General features: G+C 42.5%; 1 protein-coding gene across 1 annotated transcript in view; it reads right to left on the bottom strand.

Moving 5' to 3' along the window:
* AUTS2 (activator of transcription and developmental regulator AUTS2) overlaps positions 1 to 23,774 on the bottom strand; it is a 983,370-nt gene that overhangs the window by 524,078 nt on the left and 435,518 nt on the right. Inside the window, 1 exon segment of the mRNA XM_038375820.2 lies at positions 4,073 to 4,174. Coding sequence (XP_038231748.1) covers positions 4,073 to 4,174 — 102 coding nt within the window.

Below are 23,774 nucleotides of genomic sequence, written 5' to 3' on the forward strand. Positions count from 1 at the left end.
AACAGCTTACTTACAACCAGAGATTTGAAAATGTATTATCCATCTAAAATATATACATTCCCTTTGTTATACATCTTCATGCAGGAACCATGCCTACTGTTCTAGCTTGTAAGACTACCACAATAGAAATTCATCATGTTGAGAGTCCAAGATTACTTTTGTGACCTATGGGCTGATCTCAATGAGATATTTTAAATTTTACCCATATTTTCCACGGAGTACACAATCTCTTTGTGTATTTTTCCCCTGGTGAAAAGTGCCTATGTCAGAGAAAATTCTGCAGAGAGAGAGAAAGGGAGAGAGAAAGAGAAAGAGAGATCTTAGTCTCATCTATTGTTCTTTTCAGGACAATCAGCATTGGCAAATAAGATGCAGTCAGAAAGCCTGCACCTTTTAAAATGTATTATTTTTAAATAATTAAAAATAAATAATATTAAGCTCTCAAATCTTGTTGGTTTGTAAGAATGGAATTCAAGGTGGGATCTCACAGAGCTGGAAGTGAAACTATCACAGCCGTTATCTGGGAATCCATCTTTTAAAAAACAAGGTTTCTGCTGTAGCCCGAGAAGGAAATGTACAATGATATTTACTTTTCATAACTAAAAGAATCTGAAAAAGGCTGGAGGCCACTGCAGGCCCAGATAACAAGATATTCATCTCATGCATGCTTCTTAAGTCTTAGCTGGCAGCACTGGACAGTGATCCATGGGTCTCTTGAAAAGGCATATTTAAACTGTGCTATGTTATCAAAGTGTGACAGGGCTTGCTATCAACTTAGGCAAAATAAATTAAAAAAATATTAATGAGATTATTGCTGGGATCCCCACTAGCTGATAATATAGTCCTCCTGTGATCTCTTGGGTGTCTAATGGGAACTGAAAGTGTTTCCCTTCTCCTCTCCATTATCTGCATTGTGAGGCTGAAGACAATGTATTGCCAGAGGACACAGGATGCATGTATGTAAAACTAGGGGACTGGAATCAGGAGCACTGGGGTCTACTGCTTGCTCTGGTACTGACTTGCTGTGAGGCGTTCAACAAGTCTTGGTCTTGGGGTCCCCATCTTGAGTACGTTGCAAGGCTTGCATAGAAGATGTTATGCAAGTGTAAAATATTCTGATGAGCCCCAAGCTGCAGTGCAGGCACATGACACAACCATGACTACAACAGTTAAGTACAATGGGTGTTGCCAAAGATCTAAGTCAATGGAAAATCTCAAATTACTTGCTGAAGTCAATCTCCTCTCCTTTGATGGTATCTTATTGCACTGATAACAGCCTCACCGTATGGCTATAAAGGGCAGGCTTTAAAACAAACATGAGGCCATCCATGAAGGTTGAGTCTAAGGGAAGGATGGGCCGCTAAAATAATGGAGGAAAGGCGAGAGAAAGAGAGAGAAGGTTTCATACCGTCACACCAGCAGTTTAGGAGGCTATTCCAGCTATACTGCACAGTGCCGCCAGAACTAGCTCTGTCCCTTGAGGATTAAATTTGCCAAGAAAATGGGTTAAAAAGTTGTTCTTTTCTCAGTTTCATTTCTGCTCAACTTCATCTCGTCTGTGCAAGCCACCCTAGGTTACCTGTCTTCCAAATTTGAACACCTATTTCTGAGTCTTGGGTATCATTTATTATGCATTAGACATATAGGACCAGACCTTCAGATGGAGTGGGTCTGGTGAAATGATGATGAATTACACCAGCTGAGGATCTGACCAATCGAATGTCCTATATATGAGCCATTGTATTTTTTTAAAAAAAATCCACCCCCGGGTTAGATGATCTAATGACAGCAAAAGAAGGTCAATTTTGTTCCCAGAATGCGTCTACTCCCATTCTAGGCATTGGTTGAAAAACTGATGCATAGTTTAATCAGTGAATGGTTAATACTCTACAACAGAGAGAGGAAGAAAGGTTTGTTTTTTTGCATAGAGATACCCTCTCACTACTAGTGCTGGCTGCTTCAATGGGAAGTTTGGCTGAGCAGTGGAGGCGAAATTTGTGCGGCTGTTTGCCATGTTATACCTGTTCAATGAATAAAAATGACTTGAGTCTCCCCAGTTCCCCAATACCTTTTATGAAATTCGTAAATAGTAAATGTATTTCCCCCACTTCCCAGCCTGGGGAAAAGCCTACAGTACTTATCAAACTACTGTTCACTGAGTAGCTAATTATATACATAATCATATAATTTTGTAATTAATGTATGGGTAACAGATAAGATCTGAGTTTCACTGGTAAAGTATCAGTATGAACAGAGGTGAAAGTAAGCCGGTACGCCCTGGTACGGTGTACCGGCAAGAGCCCGTGCACCATATTGGAGCGGATCAGCTTCCCCAGGCAGCAGTTTAAAGGGTCTGGGGCTCCCAGCAGCAGCTGGAGCCCCAGGCCTTTTAAATTGCCACCAGAGCTCTGCTGCCAGAGCCCTGGGGAAGCGGCAGCAGGGCTCAGACAGAGATTTAAAGGGCCTAGGGCTCCTGCCGCAGCTACTGACCTGGGCCCTTTAAATAGCCGCCGAAGCGGCAGAAGGGCTCCAGGGACAATTTAGAGTCTGGGTAGCAGCAGCGGGGCTCTGGCGGTGATTTAAAGGGTCGGGGGCTTCCAGCTGCCTCTACTGCAGCGAAGCCCTGGGCCCTTTAAAGCTCTGCCAGAGCCCGGGGCCCTGGGGTAGTAGTGGCAGCCAGGAGCCCCCGGGCTCCGATGGTTATTTAAAGAGCCTGGGGCTCCACTGCAGTAGCGGCACCTGGAGCCCCGGGCCCTTTATATCACCCCCGAGCTCCCAGCTGCCTCTGCAGCTGGTAGCTCCGGGGTGATTTAAAGGGCCCAGGGCTCCCAGCTGCTGCTACCACAGTAGCAGCCCTGGGCCTTTTAAATATTTATTTAAAGGGCCCAGGGATGTAAAGTCCCTGCCTCTTCCGATAGAGCCCACGCCTCTTCAGGTTGAGGCCCCTTCCCCTCCTAAGGACTCCGGAGTACTGCTAAATCCTTTAAGTTACTTTCACCCCTGAGTATGTATCACTGATGAGTGTGTATCAGGCATATAAATAAAATAAAACTAACACAAGGCCTGCACGCTTTAGGTCTGTGAGATATGTAACTTGTCCACAGAAAGCCACAGAGGCCTCAAGCAGGTTGGCATGACTAGATAAGAGCCCTGTATCAGTAAACTATGAGATTATAGTAAAAGATGGGTTTGAATGCTGATGCTCTGGAACTATGCAGCAATAAACTAGAAAAATCTGTCACAAGGTACCAGTTAATATCACAAGATGCCCGACAGTAACATTCCAGGTGACTCAGTAATAACCTCAAGTTGCTACTCATTGATGTAGATGTTAATGAGAACAAGAGGGATGAAGGGGCTAGCCTATGAGAGATGGGTCACCCTAAAATTCATGGGGCGTTGAAGCACAAATAAAGAAAGAGGGGATGTCACTCTCATGCATATGCATGAGCGTAGTGGGCGTAAAAGAAAACCAGGATAAAAGCTGTTGCCTAGCCAGGGAAGCATATTAGGAGACATCCACCAGGGACGGCCAGCTGATCATTATCCTACTCCTTTCGATGTTTGCCCAGGGGATGGGAGTATGAAATCATTGATGCTGGACAACGTATGGTTTGTCTCTATCTGAGTATTTGCAATAGTCATGGTGTCGTTTATCTGCTTAATGAAATTGTTAATGAAAGGACATTTGACAACTTGTGAGTGTATTACTTTTTCTCATGGACTCCCAGAGTCTCCACATCTATTGATATTTATCATGGTGGTTCTCACCCTGTTAATCCCGATATCATAGTTGTTTGTGAGCTGGAATCTTGGGCACAGGTCACTGTGGTTTAAGACACCAACCTACTCATATTATAGAGGTTACAACTGTCTAGTTCATTGCAACTGAACAAAATTAAGCAACCCTTTCCTTTCAACTGGCTGCAAGCAAGTGACCCCCCCCCGCCCCCCGGAGCAGGAAGGGTTTAGCAGCACATTGCCCCCGGGGGCCAAATTCTGCCCTGATTTACACCCTTCAACAAAAATGATGCAACTCAGGGCAGTATTTGGCCTCCGGAGTTTTACTTACGTCACTAAGTCTTTCCCGAGAGCTGCTCCGATGGAATCCTTTCGATTCTCCACTGGCACTTTCACTGTCACTGTCTCGGCAACTGTTCTGACCTGGCTTGAGCTGCAGAAGACAGACAGAGCACATACAAAAAGCAGAAGTTTAGATTGGCTCAAATAACTTCTTCTCTGACGTTACTCCTTAGCCCCACTGCTGTGGCGCCTGTAGTACCACAAGGACAAGATCTAGCCTCAACATCCACAGATTTCTTACAATCACAGACCTAATCCAAGTGGCATCGCAATTGCACATGAATGTCTAGAGTAGTCTGCTGAAATACAAGCAGACAAGGTCCCTGTCCCAAAGAACTTACAATTTAAGTCCTTGAACCTGCAAGCATTGAGCCACATAAATAAAGTTATTCACACCACTGAGACTGCTAGTTTTCATAAAGTTACCACCTCTCACCCCCGACTAAGCATGTGCACCATTAGTAAGAACAACTGAGGATCTAAGATCAACTGAAGACCCTTTAGGGAGGTTATGATCTTCACTATAGGGATGTTTTGCAGGATTGAAGCCTAAATTTTTTACTTAGTTCTATAAAAGCTTTTTGGCCGTCCTATATATTCATAGACCAACATATTCTATTTGTCAGCTTCCACATTTTTCTTGCATTTCAAACGAATTTATAAATGATTCATTATTACAGTCTTGGAGGTTAAAAAAGTCCCCACTCTTTCTGTGCATCTGAGAACATGTACTGCCTTCAGATGCTGTAGATTGTACAAGTTAAACACTCAGAGTATTAATGCAGATAGACTGCTGTCTAAACATGATGTAATTAGTAGAACTGAGTGAATGCTGACAAAGCATGTTTCTATTTATCTACATTTCAGTACCATTTGCTTGATTTTATGAAATAATTTGCTTCTGCCCTTTTGCATTATTTTCTGTGAACATGTGTGTGACTGGGTTCTACTGGCATGAATATTTGTAGAAGACAAATTTCAAAGCCATGTGTGTATATATGGAAACTGAATTTTAAATGAACATAGAGTATTTTGCACCAGAAGTGCATGTAGGAAGAATATTATGTGAGTTATCAGACCAAATCTCAACCTAGCAACAGTTCAAGAACGAATACCAAATATTGGCATAGAGGTATGCAGAATCAACTATAAATAATTAGCAAAACAACTAATCTAATTCTTTCTACTAATAAATAATTTCAAGGTGATTGTGATCTGCTCACAGGTATTCCATGAATAGCAAAACAAAACCTAAAGATGGGATTTTCAAAAGTGCTTGGATACATTCTTTACTGGGAATTATCCTCTGAGCACAAATATTTATAAATCTGTCCAAGGAGTTCTCCATTGTTTCAATGTGCTTTCTCGAGTATACCACGACCACCACTGTTCTATCTTGTCCATATTGGAGCTGAGAACCATAGCATTTCCAGCCCCTATCAGTTTCAGCAGCAGAAACCAAAATGTCTCCGTTCACAGAACTACATCTTGTCGTCCAATCCAGTCTCTTATTCTTTTACTTTATTCACTTTTCTCTGCTTTTTTACTTCTGGCCTATTTGCCCTACAAAGCATGCTGCAAGATTTTCTTAAGACACACTCACCCACAATTACTCTCGTCTCCTCCCCTCATGGGTTTATCACATGAATGCCTGAAGCATCTTGGAACTTGTGTCCTAGTAGTAGATTGTCACTACCCTCCCCCCCTCCACACTTTGGTCCAGAACAAACTGCTAGGAAAAGTAGGCACTCTGCAACTTGTATTACCTGCTATGAAGGCAACTCACCTTCAACCTCACCTTCTCATCAGCTGTATTCTGAGACAACTGTTTTTTTACACAATTTAAACTCCTTTAAAGGTATGCACATCAAGAAGCTCATATCCCAAGACACTAGCAGAATGTATTTTGCTCTTGCTAAAAGAAAGGTAGTTCAGTGGACTGGGGTGTAGAGGGGGAGAAGGCACCTGGTATCTATGCCAATGCCATAGTATGTAATCTTAAACGAATCACTTCACCTCTGTGCCTTCATTTCCTCAGCTGTTAAATGGGGATAATGATACTTCACCTCCTTGGCTGAAAGGTGCTATTTTAGAACTGGACATTGTTATAGATTCATAGATACTAAGGTCAGAAGGGACCATTCTGATCATCTAGTCCGACCTCCTGCACAGCGCAGGCCACAGAATCTCACCCACCCACTACTGCAAAAAACCTCACCCATGTCTGAGCTATTGAAGTCCTTAAATCATGGTTTAAAGACTTCAAGGAGCAGAGAAGCCTCCCTCAAGTCAACCATGCCCCATGCTACAGAGGAAGGCGAAAAACCTCCAGGGCCTCTCCAATCTGCCCGGGAGGAAAATTCCTTCCCGACCCCAAATATGGCGATCAGCTAAACCCTGAGCATTTGGGCAAGATTCACCAGCCAGATACTACAGAAAATTCTTTCCTGGGTAACTCGGATCCCATCCATCTAATATCCCATCTCAGGGGATTAGGCCTATTTACCCTGAATATTTAAAGATCAATTCCTTACCAAAATCACATTATCCCATCATACCATCTCCTCCATAAACTTATCGAGTAGAATCTTAAAACCAGATAGATCTTTTGCCCTCACTGCTTCCCTTGGAAGGCTATTCCAAAACTTCACTCCTCTGATGGTTAGAAGCCTTCGTCTAATTTCAAGTCTAAACTTCCTGGTGGCCAGTTTATACCCATTTGTTCTTGTGTCCACATTGGTGCTGAGCTGAAATAATTCCTCTCCCGCTCCTGTATTTATCCCTCTGATATATTTATAGAGAGCAATCATATCTCCCCTCAACCTTTTTTTAGTTAGGCTAAACAAGCCAAGCTCCTTAAGTCTCCTTTCATAAGACAAGTTTTCCATTCCTCGGATCAGCCTAGTAGCCCTTCTCTGTACCTGCTCCAGTTTGAATGCATCCTTTTTAAACATGGGAGACCAGAACTGCACACAGTATTCTAGGTGAGGTCTCACCAGTGCCTTGTATAATGGTACTAAAACCTCCTTATCCCTACTGGAAATGCCTCTCCTGATGCATCCCAAAACCACATTAGCTTTTTTCACAGCCATATCACATTGGCAGCTCATAGTCATCCTATGATCAACCAATACTCCAAGGTCCTTCTCCTCTTCCGTTACTTCTAATTGATGCGTCCCCAACTTATAACTAAAATTCTTGTTATTAATCCCTAAATGCATAAGCTTACACTTCTCTCTATTAAATTTCATCCTATTACTATTAGTCCAGTTTACAAGGTAATCCAGATCCTCCTGTATAATATCCTGATCCTTCTCTGAATTGGCAATACCTTCCAGCTTTGTATCATCTGCAAACTTTATTAGCACACTCCCACTTTTTGTGCCAAGGTCAGTAATAAAAAGATTAAATAAGATTGGTCCCAAAACCAATCCCTGAGGAACTCCACTGGTAACCTCCCTCCAACCTGATAGTTCGCCTTTCAGTACGACCCGTTGCAGTCTCCCCTTTAACCAATTCCTTCTCCACCTTTTGATGTTCATATTGATCCCCATCTTCTCCAATTTAACTAATAATTCCCCATGTGGCACGGTATCAAATGCCTTACTGAAATCTAGGTAAATGAGATCCACTGCATTTCCTTTATCTAAAAAATCTGCTACTTTTTCAAAAAAGGAGATTAGGTTGGTTTGGCACCATCTACCTTTTGTAAAACCATGTTGTATTTTGTCCCATTTACCATTGACTTCAATGTCCTTAACTAATTTTTCCTTCAAAATTTTTTCCAGGACCTTGCATACTACAGATGTCAAACTAACTGGCCTGTAGTTACCCGGATCACTTTTTTTTTCCTTTCTTAAAAATAGGAACTATATTAGCAATTCTCCAATCATTCGGTACTACTCCTGAGTTTACAGATTCATTAAAAATTCTTGCTAATGGGCTTGCAATTTCAGGTGCCAATTCCTTTAATATTCTTGGATGAAGATTATCTGGGCCCCCCGATTTAGTCCCATTAAGCTGTTTCAGTTTCACTTCTACCTCAGATATGGTAATATCTACCTCCATATCCTCATTCCCATTTGTCATGCTACCATTATCCCCAAGATCCTCTTTAGCCTTATTAAAGACTGAGGCAAAGTATTTGTTTAGATATTGGGCCATGTCTAGATAATCTTTAACCTCCACTCCATCCTCAGTGTTTAGCGGCCCCACTTCTTTCTTAGTTTTCTTCTTATTTATATGGCTATAGAACATTTTACTATTGGTTTTAATTCCCTTTGCAAGGTCCAACTCTACTCGACTTTTAGCCTGTCTCACTTTATCCCTACATGTTCTGACCTCAATTAGGTAGCTTTCCTTGCTGATCTCTCCCATCTTCCATTCCCTGTATGCTTTCTGCTTCTTCTTAATCACCTCTCGAAGATGCTTGCTCATCCAGCTTGGTCTACAACTCCTTCCTATGAATTTTTTCCCCTTTCTTGGGATACAGGCTTCCGATAGCTTCTGCAGCTTTGATTTAAAGTAATCCCAGGCCTCCTCTACCTTTAGATCCATAAGTTCTTCAGTCCAATCCACTTCCCTAACTAATTTCCTTAATTTTTGAAAGTCAGCCCTTTTGAAATCAAAAACTCTAGTTGCAGATTTATTTTTGTTAATCCTTCCATTTAGTTTGAACTGAATTAGCTCATGATCACCTGAGCCAAGATTGTCCCCTACAACCATTTCTTCTATGAGGTCCTCGCTACTCACCAAAATTAAATCTAAAATGGCATCCCCTCTAGTCGGTTCAGCAACTACTTGATGAAGGAATCCATCAGCTATCGCATCTAGGAAAATCTGAGCCCTAGTAATAATAATAGGGCTCAGATTTTCCTAGATGCGATAGCTGATGGATTCCTTCATCAAGTAGTTGCTGAACCGACTAGAGGGGATGCCATTTTAGATTTAATTTTGGTGAGTAGTGAGGACCTAAGAAGAAATGCCAACTTTCGAATTGCAGAAAACCAAATACCCTTGCCCCGCCTCTTTCCTGAGGTCATGCCCCTTCTCCGAGGCCGTGCCCCCCACTCACTCCTTCTCCTGTCATTCTCTCTCCCCCACCCTCGCTCATTCATTTTCACTGGGCTGGGACAGACAGTTGGGGTGTGAGAGGGGGTGAGGGCTCTGGGGTGGGTCCAGAAATGAGGGGTTTGGAGTACAGGAGGGGGCTTTGAGCTGGGCCAGGGGGTTGGGGTGCAGGAGGGGGTGTGGGTATAGGCTCCAGTAGGGAGTTTGGGTGCGGGAGGGGGCTCAGGGCTGGGGCATGTGAGGGGATAAGAGGTGCAGGCTCTGGGCAGTGCTTTCCTCAGGCAGCTCCCAGGATAAATGGCTGGCATGTACCTCCAGCTCCTAAGGGGAAGGGCGGCCGCAGGGGGCTCTGCACACTGCCCCTATCCACTATGGTTCCCGGCCAATGGGAGCTGCGGAGCGGGAGCTTGGGGTGGGGGCAGCATGCAGATCCGCTGTGACAGGCAGCTTCCCGGGAGCTGCATGGAGCCGGATAGGGAGCATGCCTTAGCCCCGCTGCGCCACCAACTGGACACCCAGCAATTCACAGACCATTTAAAATATAAACACGCAACATCCACATTTATCATAGGAAATTCAGAACCTTTTCAGCAGTCACCTATGGCTCACTTATTTGACCAGAGCCCACTACCAATTGGGTGTCTTGTGTGCATTCATTTGATAGGCCCTTTGATAGTTGGGCTCTTGAGGTATCCCCTCAAGAGCCCAAGTGCTAAATCTGTAAGCAAGTTTTGGGGGCAGATCCTCAGTGAGTGGAAATGCGTTTAGCTACCACGATTTTACTCAGTTGAGATACTCCATGTCATGCTCTTTACAATGGAATGCAGACTGAATGGGTCGGGAACACCGGTAGCCTCCTGGTGCAGACTCGTGACTGTGTGTGTGCAGACTGAGGTTCGTGGGACTGAGGGGAGAAGCCATTAGGAAAAAAAAATTTTCCATAACGCCTACCCACAAAGCAGCAATTATTTCATATCCTCTAAAGACAAGCTAGCTGGGCTCTGAAGGCCAGAAATGCTCTCAATCAATGTGGGGTAGCAGCTAGAGTTCGCTGTGGAAAAACACCTCACTGCAGCAAGAATGGATGCTCATAAGAGATTAATGTTCCAGAAGCTCTGTCAGACCTCCCTAATATCCACAGTTCCTGCCTCACCATATGCTCAACCTCTTTGTTTTCGCTAAAACAAAAAGGAAGCTCTTGGGTCCCCTCTAGCACAGAGGTGGGCAAACTTTTTGGCCTGAGGGCCTCATCGGGGAATAGAAATTGTATGGCAGGCCATGAATGCTCATAAAATTGGGGTTGGGGTGTGGAAGGGGGTGAGGGCTCTGGTTGGGGGTGCAGGCTCTGGGATGGGGCTGGGGATGAGAGATTTGGGGTGCAGCAGGGTGCTCTGAGCTGGAATTGAGGGGTTTGGAGACTGGGAGAGGGATCAGGCCTGAGGCAGGGGGTTTGGGCATGGGGAGAGGCTCAGGGGGGCAGGCTCCAAGCAGCACTTACCTCAAGCAGTGCCCAGAAGCAGTGGCAATGTCCCTTTGCGTGGAGCGGCCCTTGACCCTGCTAGAGTGCCAGAGCAGGGCCATGCGGCTGCTTCCGGGAGCCGCGTGGTGTGGCCCCCGACCCTGTGCCCCAGACCAGGGCCGTGCTGCAGCTTCCGGGAGCTGCGTGGTGCAGCCCCCAACCTGGCGCCCTAGCTGGAGCGCCAGAGCGGGGCCAAGGTGCATTGTGCAGTCCCCAACCCAGCACCCCAGCTGGAGTGCAGCAAACCCCAGACCCTGCTCCTCAGTGGGAGCTCGCAGGCTGGCTTAAATGGCTCGCAGACCGAATCCGGCCCATAGGCTGTAGTTTGCCCACCCCGCTTTAGCAGCTGAAAAATTAAAAAAAGGAAAACAAAATAAAAATAAAAAAGCTGAGATAGATGTTTATAATGTATTATCCTAACTAACTTAAGTTCCATAGCTAAGCCATAAAATCTCAGGTAAACAGAACATTATTGCAAACATAATGCCTTATCAGACAGATCTAATGATCTGTTTTTGGGTCACAACTAATTCAAGAGGTCTAATCCTTCATATATTATTCACAGATCTTATCTATGACCAAGATGTACTGTAATATTATGGCCCCAGCTTTAAAATTCAACCACCCTCAGGAAAATAGATCAACTTTCACTGACTCAGTATTGTGTCAACAACTGCTTGGTGGTAGAAAAACTCTGTTACTGAGGCTTGAAGATTTATTTTTTTTAGTAGCAGTTTTTCACATATTTTTACACCGAAGTTTTCAGTATCTATTTTATTTAATAAATATTTTCCAGTCTCACTACTTAATCATCAGAGCTTTTAACTATAGTAGCAGCTTTCCTCTTTCAGCATCTGCACTTAGTTCTCTTCACAGAGAAGAAAATGTACAGAATAGCTTAAAATAAAAACCAAAAACACTGTGCGAATATAAACGCAGTAATAAAAGCAGCAGCATTTGTCCATTGTTGCAGGAAGCCATTTTTTTTCGGTGCCAGATTGTATGGTCAATAGGTCCTTCAGTCATTGGGATTCTGATCTAATTATGCTGGTTAACCATCTTTAATACCCAGCCTGGAAATTTTTGATCATAGTCTTCAGCAAGAGCAATGAAAACAAACAAACTGCCGTTACGGCAGGGCTCAGCAGAAACTTGATTTATTTGGTGCACAGCTTTCAAGAATTAGCTAGTAGCACTGCTCATTTTTATAGGTCTCCCATTAGGTGGTGAGTTCCAGCTAGTCACAGGGAGAGAAGAGAAGCCCAGATGATGTCATTTTTCCAGACACAATTTACAGGAAGTCAGAGGATATGACCGAGATATCTGAGCCCAGAACTCGGGACGAACTAAGTGAATTGTGTAGACTGTAGAGCAAACTCAGAAGCAAGTCCAGGTTAAGATTTCTCATTTCTCCCCCATTTTCCTTTATTTCTCCAAGCAGAGATTTTCTCATGCCAGTCTACTGCAGGTTTCCCTTTTATTCCAAAAAGGAATAAGAAAGTATCCAACTGTACTGTACTAAAAATAAATAAAGATAAAAATTGGCCCAATACCCTCTTTAAAGACACCGAAACGTACACATGGCCATGCATGTGAGGACAGTTTAAATGGACAAGCAATCTCTCACTACAGTCTATTCACACAGATTCAGCTGGTCAAAGTTAAAGAGAAACTGCAACAACATAATCCTAGCGAAACCGCCTGCAAATAAAAGGCTAGATCCTCACAGTCATTCTGGCATGGGCAGCGGGTGAACCTACCAGTTCCGCTTCTTCTGCCCCACGCCCTGCCTCTCCCTGCTCAGCCCACTCGCCATGTCCCTCCTTTCCTCCCCTCTCCCACGTGAGGCCTCCACTGCCCACAGGGACAGGGCAAGCGGTGGCCTCACGGGGGAGGGGGATGGAGGAGAGGAGGAACATGGCAGGTGGGGGAACCTCTCGGGGGTTGAGGGGAGGAGGGACACAGCGAGTGGCAAGGACCTCTGGGAGGTGGCGGAGAATGGAGAGACTCATAGAGGCAGTGGGGGCCTTGGGGAGGAGGTGGCGCATGGACCGGAAGAGGCAGAGCGCAGGCAGGGCCACCGCAGCCCCAGCGGCTGTGCCGGGGAGGCTAAGCCTCCCACAGCTTATTATATCCACCATTCATGCATTCTGGATGAGTTTGGAGCACTGCTCTGCTAGCACCAAACAGCCTAGTCAATAGTTAGGTGGTGCACAGTAACTACGATTGATCCTATACCGCAAAAAGAAAAGGAGTACTTGTGGCACCTTAGAGACTAACAAATTTATTTGAGCATAAGCTTTCGTGAGCTACAGCTCACTTCATCGGACGCATGATGAAATCTTATGCTCAAATAAATTTGTTAGTCTCTAAGGTGCCGCAAGTCCTCCTTTTCTTTTGCGAATACAGACTAACATGGCTGCTACTCTGAACTTGATCCTATACCATTCCTCTCCTGGGAACTAGTGCAGGGGACAGAGCCAAGGGAAAGGGCCCCCTTTGTGAGTCTCTTCTATGATAATGCCCACTGCAGACCAATGACAGCTGGCACAGTTGACAGCAGCCTCAAGACTACACTACACGGGGAACCTAGCCTGCTGCTGAGCTGGACAATGATCAGAGAAGGGTTTGCAACTAGCATCTTTTGACTCCTTGCTCTGGGGCTACACTGAGTGCTCCTTAGCCACACTTCAGAATATGGCCATGTGGGTTTTTACAAAATCAAACAAATACTTTCATGATCCAAAAATGCCAGCAATGCCAGCAATGACGACTTGGATTGTTTCACAATGTAATCCTACTCCTGCACTATTAGAAACCCAAGTAATACAGAATTGTGCTTGTGTACAGAGACCAAAAAGTGAGACTGAACACACACAGAAAGTGAAAGTGAGCACTCTAGTTCTATTTGCCCAAGTTGAGTAACATGGGGATCATGTGTTGGAAAACACATTTGCAGTTTTAAAACTTCCCCTTTGGTGATGTTTAGTGTCATCAGTAACTAAGGAGTTGGTACTGAAGGCCAAGTATTAAAAAAAAAAAAATTCCCAGGTACCTGCATTTTTCTATTAAAAACAACTTGCAATGAGAGAGATAAATGAGAAAAAAATTAGAGAAAAAGAGAAAGAGAAAGGTCTTGTGGTTAAGGCACTAGACAGGGACTCAGGAGATCTGGGTTCAATTTCTATGTCATATAGACTGCCTGAGTGACTTTAAATTGTCTGTGCCTTTCATCTCTCTGCCAAACGAGGATATCATCACATCTTTTCTCCAATCCTTTCTGCCTGGTCTACTATTTAGACTATAAAATCTTTGGAGAAAGGACTCTCTCTTATATGTGTCTGTACAGTACCCAGAACAGTGATGCTGTAATACAAGTAATACACCTGCATGCTCAAACAAAATGCTTGAGAAAATGTCATGATTAAAATGAAAAAAAAAATACTAACACACCCACCACTTTTTTGTTGTTGGTCCCCTCCCACCCCATCCCCGAGTTCCCATCAGGACATTCTAAAGATACCATCTTAGGAGAACTTAAGTTGGTCAAAGGCACTGAGCAGCTTGCCAGCAGAATCAGAAATATGATGAGACAGACATAAGCTACTGTGGAGCTTAGTGTGAGTAACGTGCAGAGCTGAAACTGCTGAGGGGCACACAGGGAGTTATAGAGATATTGAGCTTGGCTCTCAGCAAGGGCGGTCTGACAGTGTCAGTTAGTTACTGTATCAATAGATGAGAGAAAAACAGAGATTAGTTGAGGTTTGAATGCATGGTCAAATCACAAAGAAACTGACCAAAAATTGTTAGGTTTCTGAATAAACCTATAGTTTCCAAAATGAATACAAGGAGAGAAATGTACAATCACTTAGTAACACTGTAATAAGCATTGGAGAAACAGAAGAGGAATGGATTGCAAATAATGCTGGATGACATAGAAACACAAAGGAGATTCTGGGTATGAAGGGATTTTTGCATGCAACTATCATGAATATCAATGCAAGTTGTGTGCACACCGATGAGATAATGGGGCACTTAAATCCATGAGAGTCAAAGAGCAACCTAAATACCCAACATTACCCACAAAGAATTAAGCTCTGCATTATATTTACCTACTAGCTTTCTATGTTGAAGATTAAGGTTGATTTAGGTTAAAGGCAAAAGTTGGCCTAATTGCACAGCCTTTACGGTATTTATAGAGGCATAGGACTGTAGATACTACATCAGTCAGGCAACTCAGAAATGATGCATGGACACAAGAGGACAAACCATAAAATATTATTCAGGAAAACTCATAAAAATAGGGATCCATGTTGGTTTCTTTGCCTGATGGGGAGGAGGCAGAAAGAATGAGAGTGCCAAAGACCAGATAGCAACATCCTAGGAAGTCACCAGTCTATTCTGCTAGCTCCCTGAGGCAGAGGTTTTTAAAGGTATTTAAGCATCGTAGCGCTCAGTGCCACGGCGCCGAATCAATTTTGGAGCCTAAATCTCTTTTCCCAAATGGATTTAGGCACTTGTGAATCTAAATCTAAATGGAATTGATGTAATTTAGGCCCCTAAATGCCTAAATTCCTTTTGAAAAAGAGATTTAGGCTCCCAGATCTGTAGGTGTTGTGGCCTTGACCACACATACTCACTCCCCAAAACAGCTTAAAAAGTCTGGGCCTAACCCACTTCATACAATTCCATACTGCTGATGACTGATTAGTAGGTGACGAAAAGCCAAGTAAATAAATCTCCTGAGAATTAAGTGAAAGCCTTTTTCACAGAGCTTCTGGAATGTTTCAAACACACCCCTCATGCTGCTCTTCTGAGTTACTTTTTGTTTATTTATTGCAACCCCACCCCATTTGCAGCTCTAAATTTAGGCGATGGTATAGTTCCGAGGCACCTGAGTTTCTGCATCATATGGAATTATAGGGTTATTTCATTACATTGTACTTTTAAACTCGGAATAACAACACTTCTACCCATTATAGTGCACTCAGCAAGCTAAGCCTTTACCAGAGCCTTAGAAGAGGACACCTTCTTCCCAAGGGATAGAATAGATAGATAGAATAGATAGAATTCCACTCCTGCCAGGAGTGGAATTAGTGCCTGTCACTCTTTATTTACACAGCTTTCATAAGGACAAGAGAATCGAAAACTCTCTGTGATCCAACTTCTAGCTGGGTGAGAGCTGTCTGTGGAATAAAATGGATATGCATACATTCAATTAGCAATACTTTATCCTGATTATTATTATTTGTTAAAGGCCAACAATATCTGTCCCTACATAAAACAAGTCTGGGTCTCTGTGTGCTACTGTAAAACCAAAAAAAAAAAAAAAATCCACATGCTTCCTCCAAGACCATCTAGATCAGGGGTTCTCAAACTGGGGGTCACGACGCCTCAGGGAGTCACGACATTATTACACGGAGGGTCGTGAGCTGTCAGCCTCCACCCCAAACCCTGCTTTGCCTCCAGCATTTATAATAGTGTTAAACATTAAAAAAGTAATTTAGAAGGGGGTCACACCTCATAGGCTTGCTGTGTGAAAGGGGTCACCAATACAAAAATTTAAGAGCCACTCATCAAGATGCTCCTTCCAGACATGCCTGGAAAGTAAACAAAAAACAGGTCAGCCTTGCACTAAATCCTTGAGAGAACAAATCTGGGTCTGGTTGATCAAGGGGTTGGAAGTGTGTTCCAGAGTCAGGGAACTTCACAGAGGATACCCAGCTGGCAGTTCCCTTTCCATTTTGGCCTGCAGCGCTGCAGCTCAGGTGCTGAGTTCAGGCAGGAGAAAGAGGAGGCCTCCTAGGGCTCTGGAGCACAAACCATTTATGACTCAGTGGGTTAAAAAACAACACCTAGAATTCCACTCCACATGCCAGCATGCAGCCAACGCAGCTCATGGGCACTGGTGTTCTGTAGTATAAATTTCCATTACAAGTGCATTCCACACCTGCCTTATGTTTCCAGCAGGTCTCAAAAGACATAGCCAAATGCCAAGTGAACTACAACAGCGTGTTTTTATTGAGAACATAACCGCAGTGAGGACCACATCCAAGGACATTATGCACACTTCTTTGGGGGAGCACAGCAACAGCCTATACTCAAGCAAGACACTAATCATGTGAGCTTTGGTCACAAGCAGCACTCAGGCCTCTTCAAGAAGTTATTTTGTATTTCTTTCTTATTTGGGATCCCCAGAGGGCTTACTTCAAGTGAGCCAGGGGAACGAGTAAGCATTCCTGGGCTCAAACTTGGACCCAACCCCACTGGATCCCCCAAGCTTCCACTAGATCACCAGCCTAGCCATGAAGTGAAAATCCTCTTCTTTTGATCATAAGGTGAATAGCTGGGAAGGTTGTAATGTGGATTCATGCTTTATTCATCAGCATCTGTCAGGACAGGAACAGTCTGGTTACAACAGGAGACCAGGTTCAACATAATCATTGCATGTGGATTGTTGTAATGTTGCCGGTTTTGATGCCCTGAAAGGCTTTGCCAAAACATTTTCTGCCAGTGGTGTTACCATATGCTCAGAGGTGACTGATCTTCATGTGCTAGGAGGAAGAAAAACTAAGTTTCCAAAAGCCTCTGATCAGGGTGCTTAAAAATTGATGATTTAAACAATACGCAAATTCAATTTAATAATTAAAAGTGAAGATTTCACCTCTTTCTGTATTCCATTCCTGATTTTTGTTGGAGTATTATTTAAGTAGTTTCTCTCCCCTCTCGAAACTCCTTTTACTGACGAAATTACAAGAACATGCAAATACAGATAGTTTTCCTTCCTTCGTCCCACAATAACATATGTAAATCTAATTGAGGTTATCACTATAGCTATAAAACAATATCAAATGGATACAAAATCATACAACAGAAGTGACTATGTTTCTAGTTTAAAATAATGGCCATTTCCAGTTCCCTTTTGACCTGCTCCGAGTTGCTCTTGCTTGATAAGTAAGTTTGGGGAGCAAATGAAATCAATGGAGTTGCTTCTATTTACACCAACAGAAAATGCGTCTCTTTCTCTGCTATTGTTATACTCAAAAGCCAAGTCAAAGAGGTGGATTAAGTGTTCTGATTGTGTTCTTCTCACAGTGATAGCAGCAAAAGTCAGGAGCTAGGGTAAATGGTACACTTGCCTTAAAAAATACCAAACAAACAACAAAAAAAACCAACCATCAACAACAACAGGAGCTTCAGCCTTTTTTCCTTCATTATCTGGTTTGAAATGTATTTGTGGATGTCCAGGCAAAGATGCTTTGAAGTAGCTCTATTTTATCTAAGTTCACAGAGAACAGAGGCAATTTTTTGTTTTGTTTTTTCTTTTCTGTAATTGTTTACACAGAAATCAAAGATAAACCTAGCATTAAGACCCCATTTCAAGGTGTTTAACTCATACATACTATATGCCACATATAAAGTGTAAAAGACTTGCTCAGTACTCTGGCACTTGTTAAAACAAAGATATGAAACAGAAAGCTGCTGGCAATTGTAATAAATGAAGCGTATTTCAGTATACTTTAAAAGCTGAATTGCAAAAAAAAAAAAAGACTTTTTCTGACCCTTTGCATTTTGATGGTTGCACAGTGAGAAATATGGCCTTTACAATTACAATCTGGCAAAGCACTTCATTATACCCATCACTCTCTCCAACCAGCTTCTAAAATCACAGAATCTCAGACAGCAGGGCCAGAAAAGATTACTAAGGTCCAACCCACCTGCAAGGAGCCAAACAGAGTTGTGAGGACCAGGATGGAATCTTTCTCCTCCTTTAAATACTTCTCACACTCATTGTTGAACCTTCTTCTGTTCCATCTCTTCTGCCAAGGTCTCTCCGTCTGCTTATGTGCCAAACTCCCTTTCGTCTTCCTTCAAATCCCTCACCAAACATGGTTCTTCCAAGAAGCCTCCAAATGACAAATACTGAGAACTTATTCTAGCACCTCACATGTGTACTGTCAATTGTTGTGTGTATTTTTATATGTATCTATGTCCATATAGGCTTGGGTTCTATATCTGTTTTAATAGAGCGATGTCAGTTTACATCAGCTGGTAATCTTGCCCATAGACATGCTATGTGTTTATTTTTGTGTGTGCGCCCAAACTCGACTGTAAGCTCATTGCAATGTGAACAGGGTCTTCTAATAGGTGCATGTGAACATTCAATAGATAGCAATGCATTCTCTCCATGTTGGTTGTGGGGGTTTTCACGGAATATCTTTATAGTCCTCTGCCATGCAAAATTTAGAAGTGTAGAGGATCACCACATAGCAGAGATTTCATCAACACATGAAAGACAAGAAAGGCCTATTTCTGAGCATTTGCCATTTTCCAGGACTATCCTGTACTTCTCTCTCACTAGAATTTATCAACCCTTCCTTTAAGTATTTATAGTGATAGTGTGCCACTTTCCCGGAGACCCTATTCCAGACTATTTGACGTCTCTCAGAGATGTTGAGCTTTTTGGCTGCATTATCCAGCAAAGAATGAGCAAACCCCAAATCCTTTACTGAGAGTTTATCTACAGCTATATAAAATATCGAAAAGAGAAGAGAAAGACATTCCATCCCATTTAGCAAGAAGCGTCCGACATACAACTCACTAAGGAGAAACAGCTTGGTCTCTGGTTGACTTTGAAATGTACAAGCTACTGGAGGAACACAAGGATCTAGGGAGGTAAAAATGAATCACATGATGGCACCGAAACAAACAGGCCAGGGTCATAAAGCCTAATGCTTGCCTCTGTGGGGTAGGTTGATGAGTCTCAGACAAATCCCTAATGCAGATATACACGTCACCAACAGGGGTGACAGGCATTTGTGAAAAGCTTATCCAAGTCCCAAGGTAAGATGATGAGATTTTGGCTCATAAGCCACTTGGATGCTTTTGAAATTTTACCTAATCACAATTAGCACTAATGGCAGTCTCAGTAGACATCAAAATTAAACAGGCACAGAAAAGTGACTGAACTATCCTCCCCTGCAAAGAGATGGCGTCTCTTGAGGCCCATTGGCAGGAACTTGTTGGGAAGCTTGTATTTTGCTACCTGCACTGCACCTGATCTGTGATAAGTTCCTGACTCAGCAAGGTCTTCAAGCAAGTACCTAAGTATGTGATCTGCTCCATTGAGGTCTACCTAAAATAACAATGAAATGAGACTATTCACAAACTTAAAGTTAAGCATATGCCTGCTGAATTGTGGCTCATGTTTTAGTGAAAATCATAAACATGGAATTCTGATCATTAAAAATTGGGGGGGGGGAGATAATAAAGAGGAGGGGGGAAATCAGTATTCATGGATGGACCCTAGGATGTTTGCCATTGTTTACTTTAAAAAAAAGCTCTAAAAAGCCCTGCTATTTCATATTTCAACAGAAGCCCCAAATAAATATTTAATGCCTTGGTTGCATAAATGATGATTTCAAGGTTGAGCTATTGGCTTAAATATATAATACTATTTTCAGCCATTTAACTGGCCAGCCACATAAATTATTCAGGATTTAAAAGTCATCCTGTGGTCTAGGTACTAGGAGAAAACTAGGAAGTTGTAACTATGATGACAAATGCAGGGTAAGATCAATCAAACCACATGATCTCTAACACAAACAAGCAGCAATTAAGCAGCAATCAAGAGCAATGCGACTGTGCTTGATGTCCTTTTAGGCCAATACTTTCAGTCCAAAGAGCAAAACTTAATAATGCTTTGCAATTTATCAAGGGAACCATAACTCTGCTTGCTCTCTATGACTTGGCTAAGAGACTAGGATGACAGTATTTCTTTATAATTTAATAATGTGAAGGCAAGAGAGAGGAACCATAGGAGTACTACTTCATATTCTATAATATCTGTACATCTATTTTTCCACATGCTGAATGACAGAAGCAAAAGTCATAGCAATATATACCCCAGTTTCAATTTGTTAGCAAGAAGGGGAAGCTAAAATGTCTGGCAAAGAAGAGTCTAACTGAAGGAGCACAGAAGGGAAGGGACTAAACCATCAGAATTCATTAGCACCTGTCACTGATGTGGAGATGCCTTTAGAGATGAAGAGGAGGAGTTAGTTACCACAAAATAGCTCAGGAGAAAAGCAAAGGGAGGAACCCTCCTTTAAATTGCTTTAAATGTGGATAGCTTCTGCTAGATGGCAAGTTGTCAAGTGCTTACCTACTATCTACTCTACCCTTCTTTACAGGCAATCTGTTAGAACAAAATAGCCTGTTTTATTATTTTATTTGACACGTTATTACAGCAGTGCCTCTGGGCCAGCCAAGAACTGGGACCGATTGCGCTAGGCGTTGTCCAAACACAGGGCAGTAGAAAGTCCCTACCCTGAAGAGTTTCAGTCTAATGGTTTGTACACACTAGCACTTAAGTTGCTATAACTTATGTAGCTCAGGTTTCAGAGCAGCAGCCGTATTAGTTCGTATTCGCAAAAAGAAAAGGAATACTTGTGGCACCTTAGAGATTAACAAATTTATTTGAGCATAAGCTTTCGTGAGCTACAGTTCACTTCATTGGATGCGTTCAGTGCAATTTTCTTTTTATGTAGCTCAGGGAGTGAAAAAGCCACCCCATAGCAATGTAAGTTACACTGACCTAAGCGCCAGTGTGGACAGCACTATGTTGGTGGAGAGCTCCTCTCACCCACATAGCTACCGCCTATTGCAGAGGTGGATTTAGTATGCGGATGGAGAGTGCTCTCTCTCTCTACAGCTGCGCCGCTGTAGCAATTCTAGTGTAGACTAGCCCTAATCTAAATAGATAAGACTGACACAGGCTGGGGAAAGAGAATGAGGACGACAGCAAATGGCATGTTATTTCTACATGGATTTACTTACTTTGCGTGGATTTAGTTAGGAGGGAGGGGGATCAAGTAAATGGAAGGAAAGGGAAAGGAGTGAGGGAGACAGGACAGGGGAGAAGAGGGTAAGAGGGGCAGGGCTGGAATGAAACTGAAGTGAAGAGACTGAGTAAGGAGAGCTGGAGGATTGGCCCAACAGCCAACGGGCACAGGGCAGAACAGGCCAGCCAAAACTGTAGAAAGTTCTTCACATTTCCAGAAGACCCAAGATTTCTGCTTTGGCTGCTTCTGCCCCTGTGAGCTGGCTGGCTCCTCCCTGCAGCTGAGGGGAGGGGAGGGGAAAGAGGGGCAGCGGGGTGGAGGTATTGCCTGAGTCCTAATACCGCAAGTGTCTGTGTGGGTCTTCACAGCACAGTTCTGGACCCTTCCTAGGCAGTGCTAGACAAGTTAGCTGAATATCTGCTGTCAAGGCTCCTGGATTTATTCTTATTCAAATACTGACCAGCTTGTTATTTTGATAGGTCACTCAAAATTTCTCTACCTTAGTTTTTTCATCAGTAAATTGGGGCTAACAGTATTGTAAATGGCTTTCAGATCCTCAGATTTAAGCTAGGTGTAAAGTATTATTATTAATAAATATGTCTCTGATATAAGGCTTTCTTCCTTGATTCTAAGAAACATTACGCCTCATTGTTATAGCCAAAATCTTAACGTCTAAGAGTGAAATTACAGAATTATTACAAAAAAGAAAAGGAGTACTTGTGGCACCTTAGAGACTAACACATTTATTTGAGCATAAGCTTTCGTGAGCTACATCTCACTTCATCAGATGCATTCCAAAGAATTATTACAGAAGCCATCGTTACATAAGCAAGGTTTAGCACTTTTAGTTTTGTTCATTAAATAAGGGTAGAGCATTTGTCTTCACTCATTTCAGCTTACAGTGTATTAAATGATTTTCACATTTATTTCAGTGGAACTTCTAAAAAGTGTTTTTACTTCTTTAGGTCTTGTTAAATCTTTTCTGGATAAGCATTTTAGTAGACTAGAGCTGGATTAGAAAAATCTTGAGAGCTTCCATTAAAAGTAATTCCCCTTCTTTTCTTATTACGAGAAACAATGCAACACATTTTACAGCATTCTACTTTCACCTTAGACTGTTATTGCCAATGGAAATGATGATTTCTGGTATTTGCAAATGTCAAGAAATCTCATAGCACATCTGGAGCCTGGCCCTCGTCAAGCAATGACCAAAGATAGGTTACTATTGATCAATTTGACGAGCTAGTTACCTCAGTTCAAGTCCAGAGCAAGCTTCATTGTCCATAAAATCACTGCACCAGCTGATATTATTAGCCCTTTTGCTGGCAGTCTCGACAGAGACAAGGAGTCGAGCCCACAATCCAATGTCCATAGAAGTCAATTGGATTTTTTCCATTGAGTTCAATGTATGCTGAATCAGACTCTACATGGACACAGAGATCTAATAACCCCTCATCACTTAAAGATGGTCCATCTAGGTGAAGGTTTATGTATATAGAAAAGAAACTGGGGAAGTTTGTATAGTGGAAGCTGTGGTATCTGTTTTGTGAATATAGGACATACACTTCTGGTAGATATGTGTTAAGTATTACAAATCAGGTGCATCATCGTTTATTCAGTTCAATAATAAGAATTTCTTAGAATTTTAATAACCGAACCCCTTTATAAAGAATAAAGAGAAAAGAAAAAGAAATCACGTTCTGTACCATGTTGGAGTTGTGTAAGCCAAGCACAGTTATTAATGTTGTCAACCAGAATAAGGCTGTAAAAGCTTCTGGCCTTTAAACACAAAAAAAAAGGAAAGGATGAGGAGTGCAACAAACGTAGATGTGGATCAAAAATCAATTTATCTTTGAAACCATTCAACAGTGGAGCTGGCTGGTAAAAAAGAATTTTGTTTTTCCAAAAATACTGAGATTTCTAAATTTATTTTTGTTCCACAGTGGAATGAAATTTCAAGATAAAATGATAATTTTTTTACTCAAAATAAGAAAAAACACATCCATCCCAAAATAGTCAATAGCTTGGTGGTTTGGGCACACAGCAGGGATGCAGGAGACACAAGTTCAACTCCCTGTTCTGTTTAATTCAGATACTTGCTTTTCTATGCTGGGGGTCTTGGTGTGTCTCTCTCAACATTCCATCCTGAACCTGAGAAACCTCCTTAATGAACGTTTTGTTGAAACTCGTACATCTACACTAAAACTTTCAGTTTTAAAGAACTGGCTCTTTCCCTCCCCCGCCCCCCCAAAAAAAGA

The sequence above is a fragment of the Dermochelys coriacea genome, chromosome 17, assembly GCF_009764565.3.
Source record: "Dermochelys coriacea isolate rDerCor1 chromosome 17, rDerCor1.pri.v4, whole genome shotgun sequence".
Classification (NCBI taxonomy): domain Eukaryota; kingdom Metazoa; phylum Chordata; order Testudines; family Dermochelyidae; genus Dermochelys; species Dermochelys coriacea.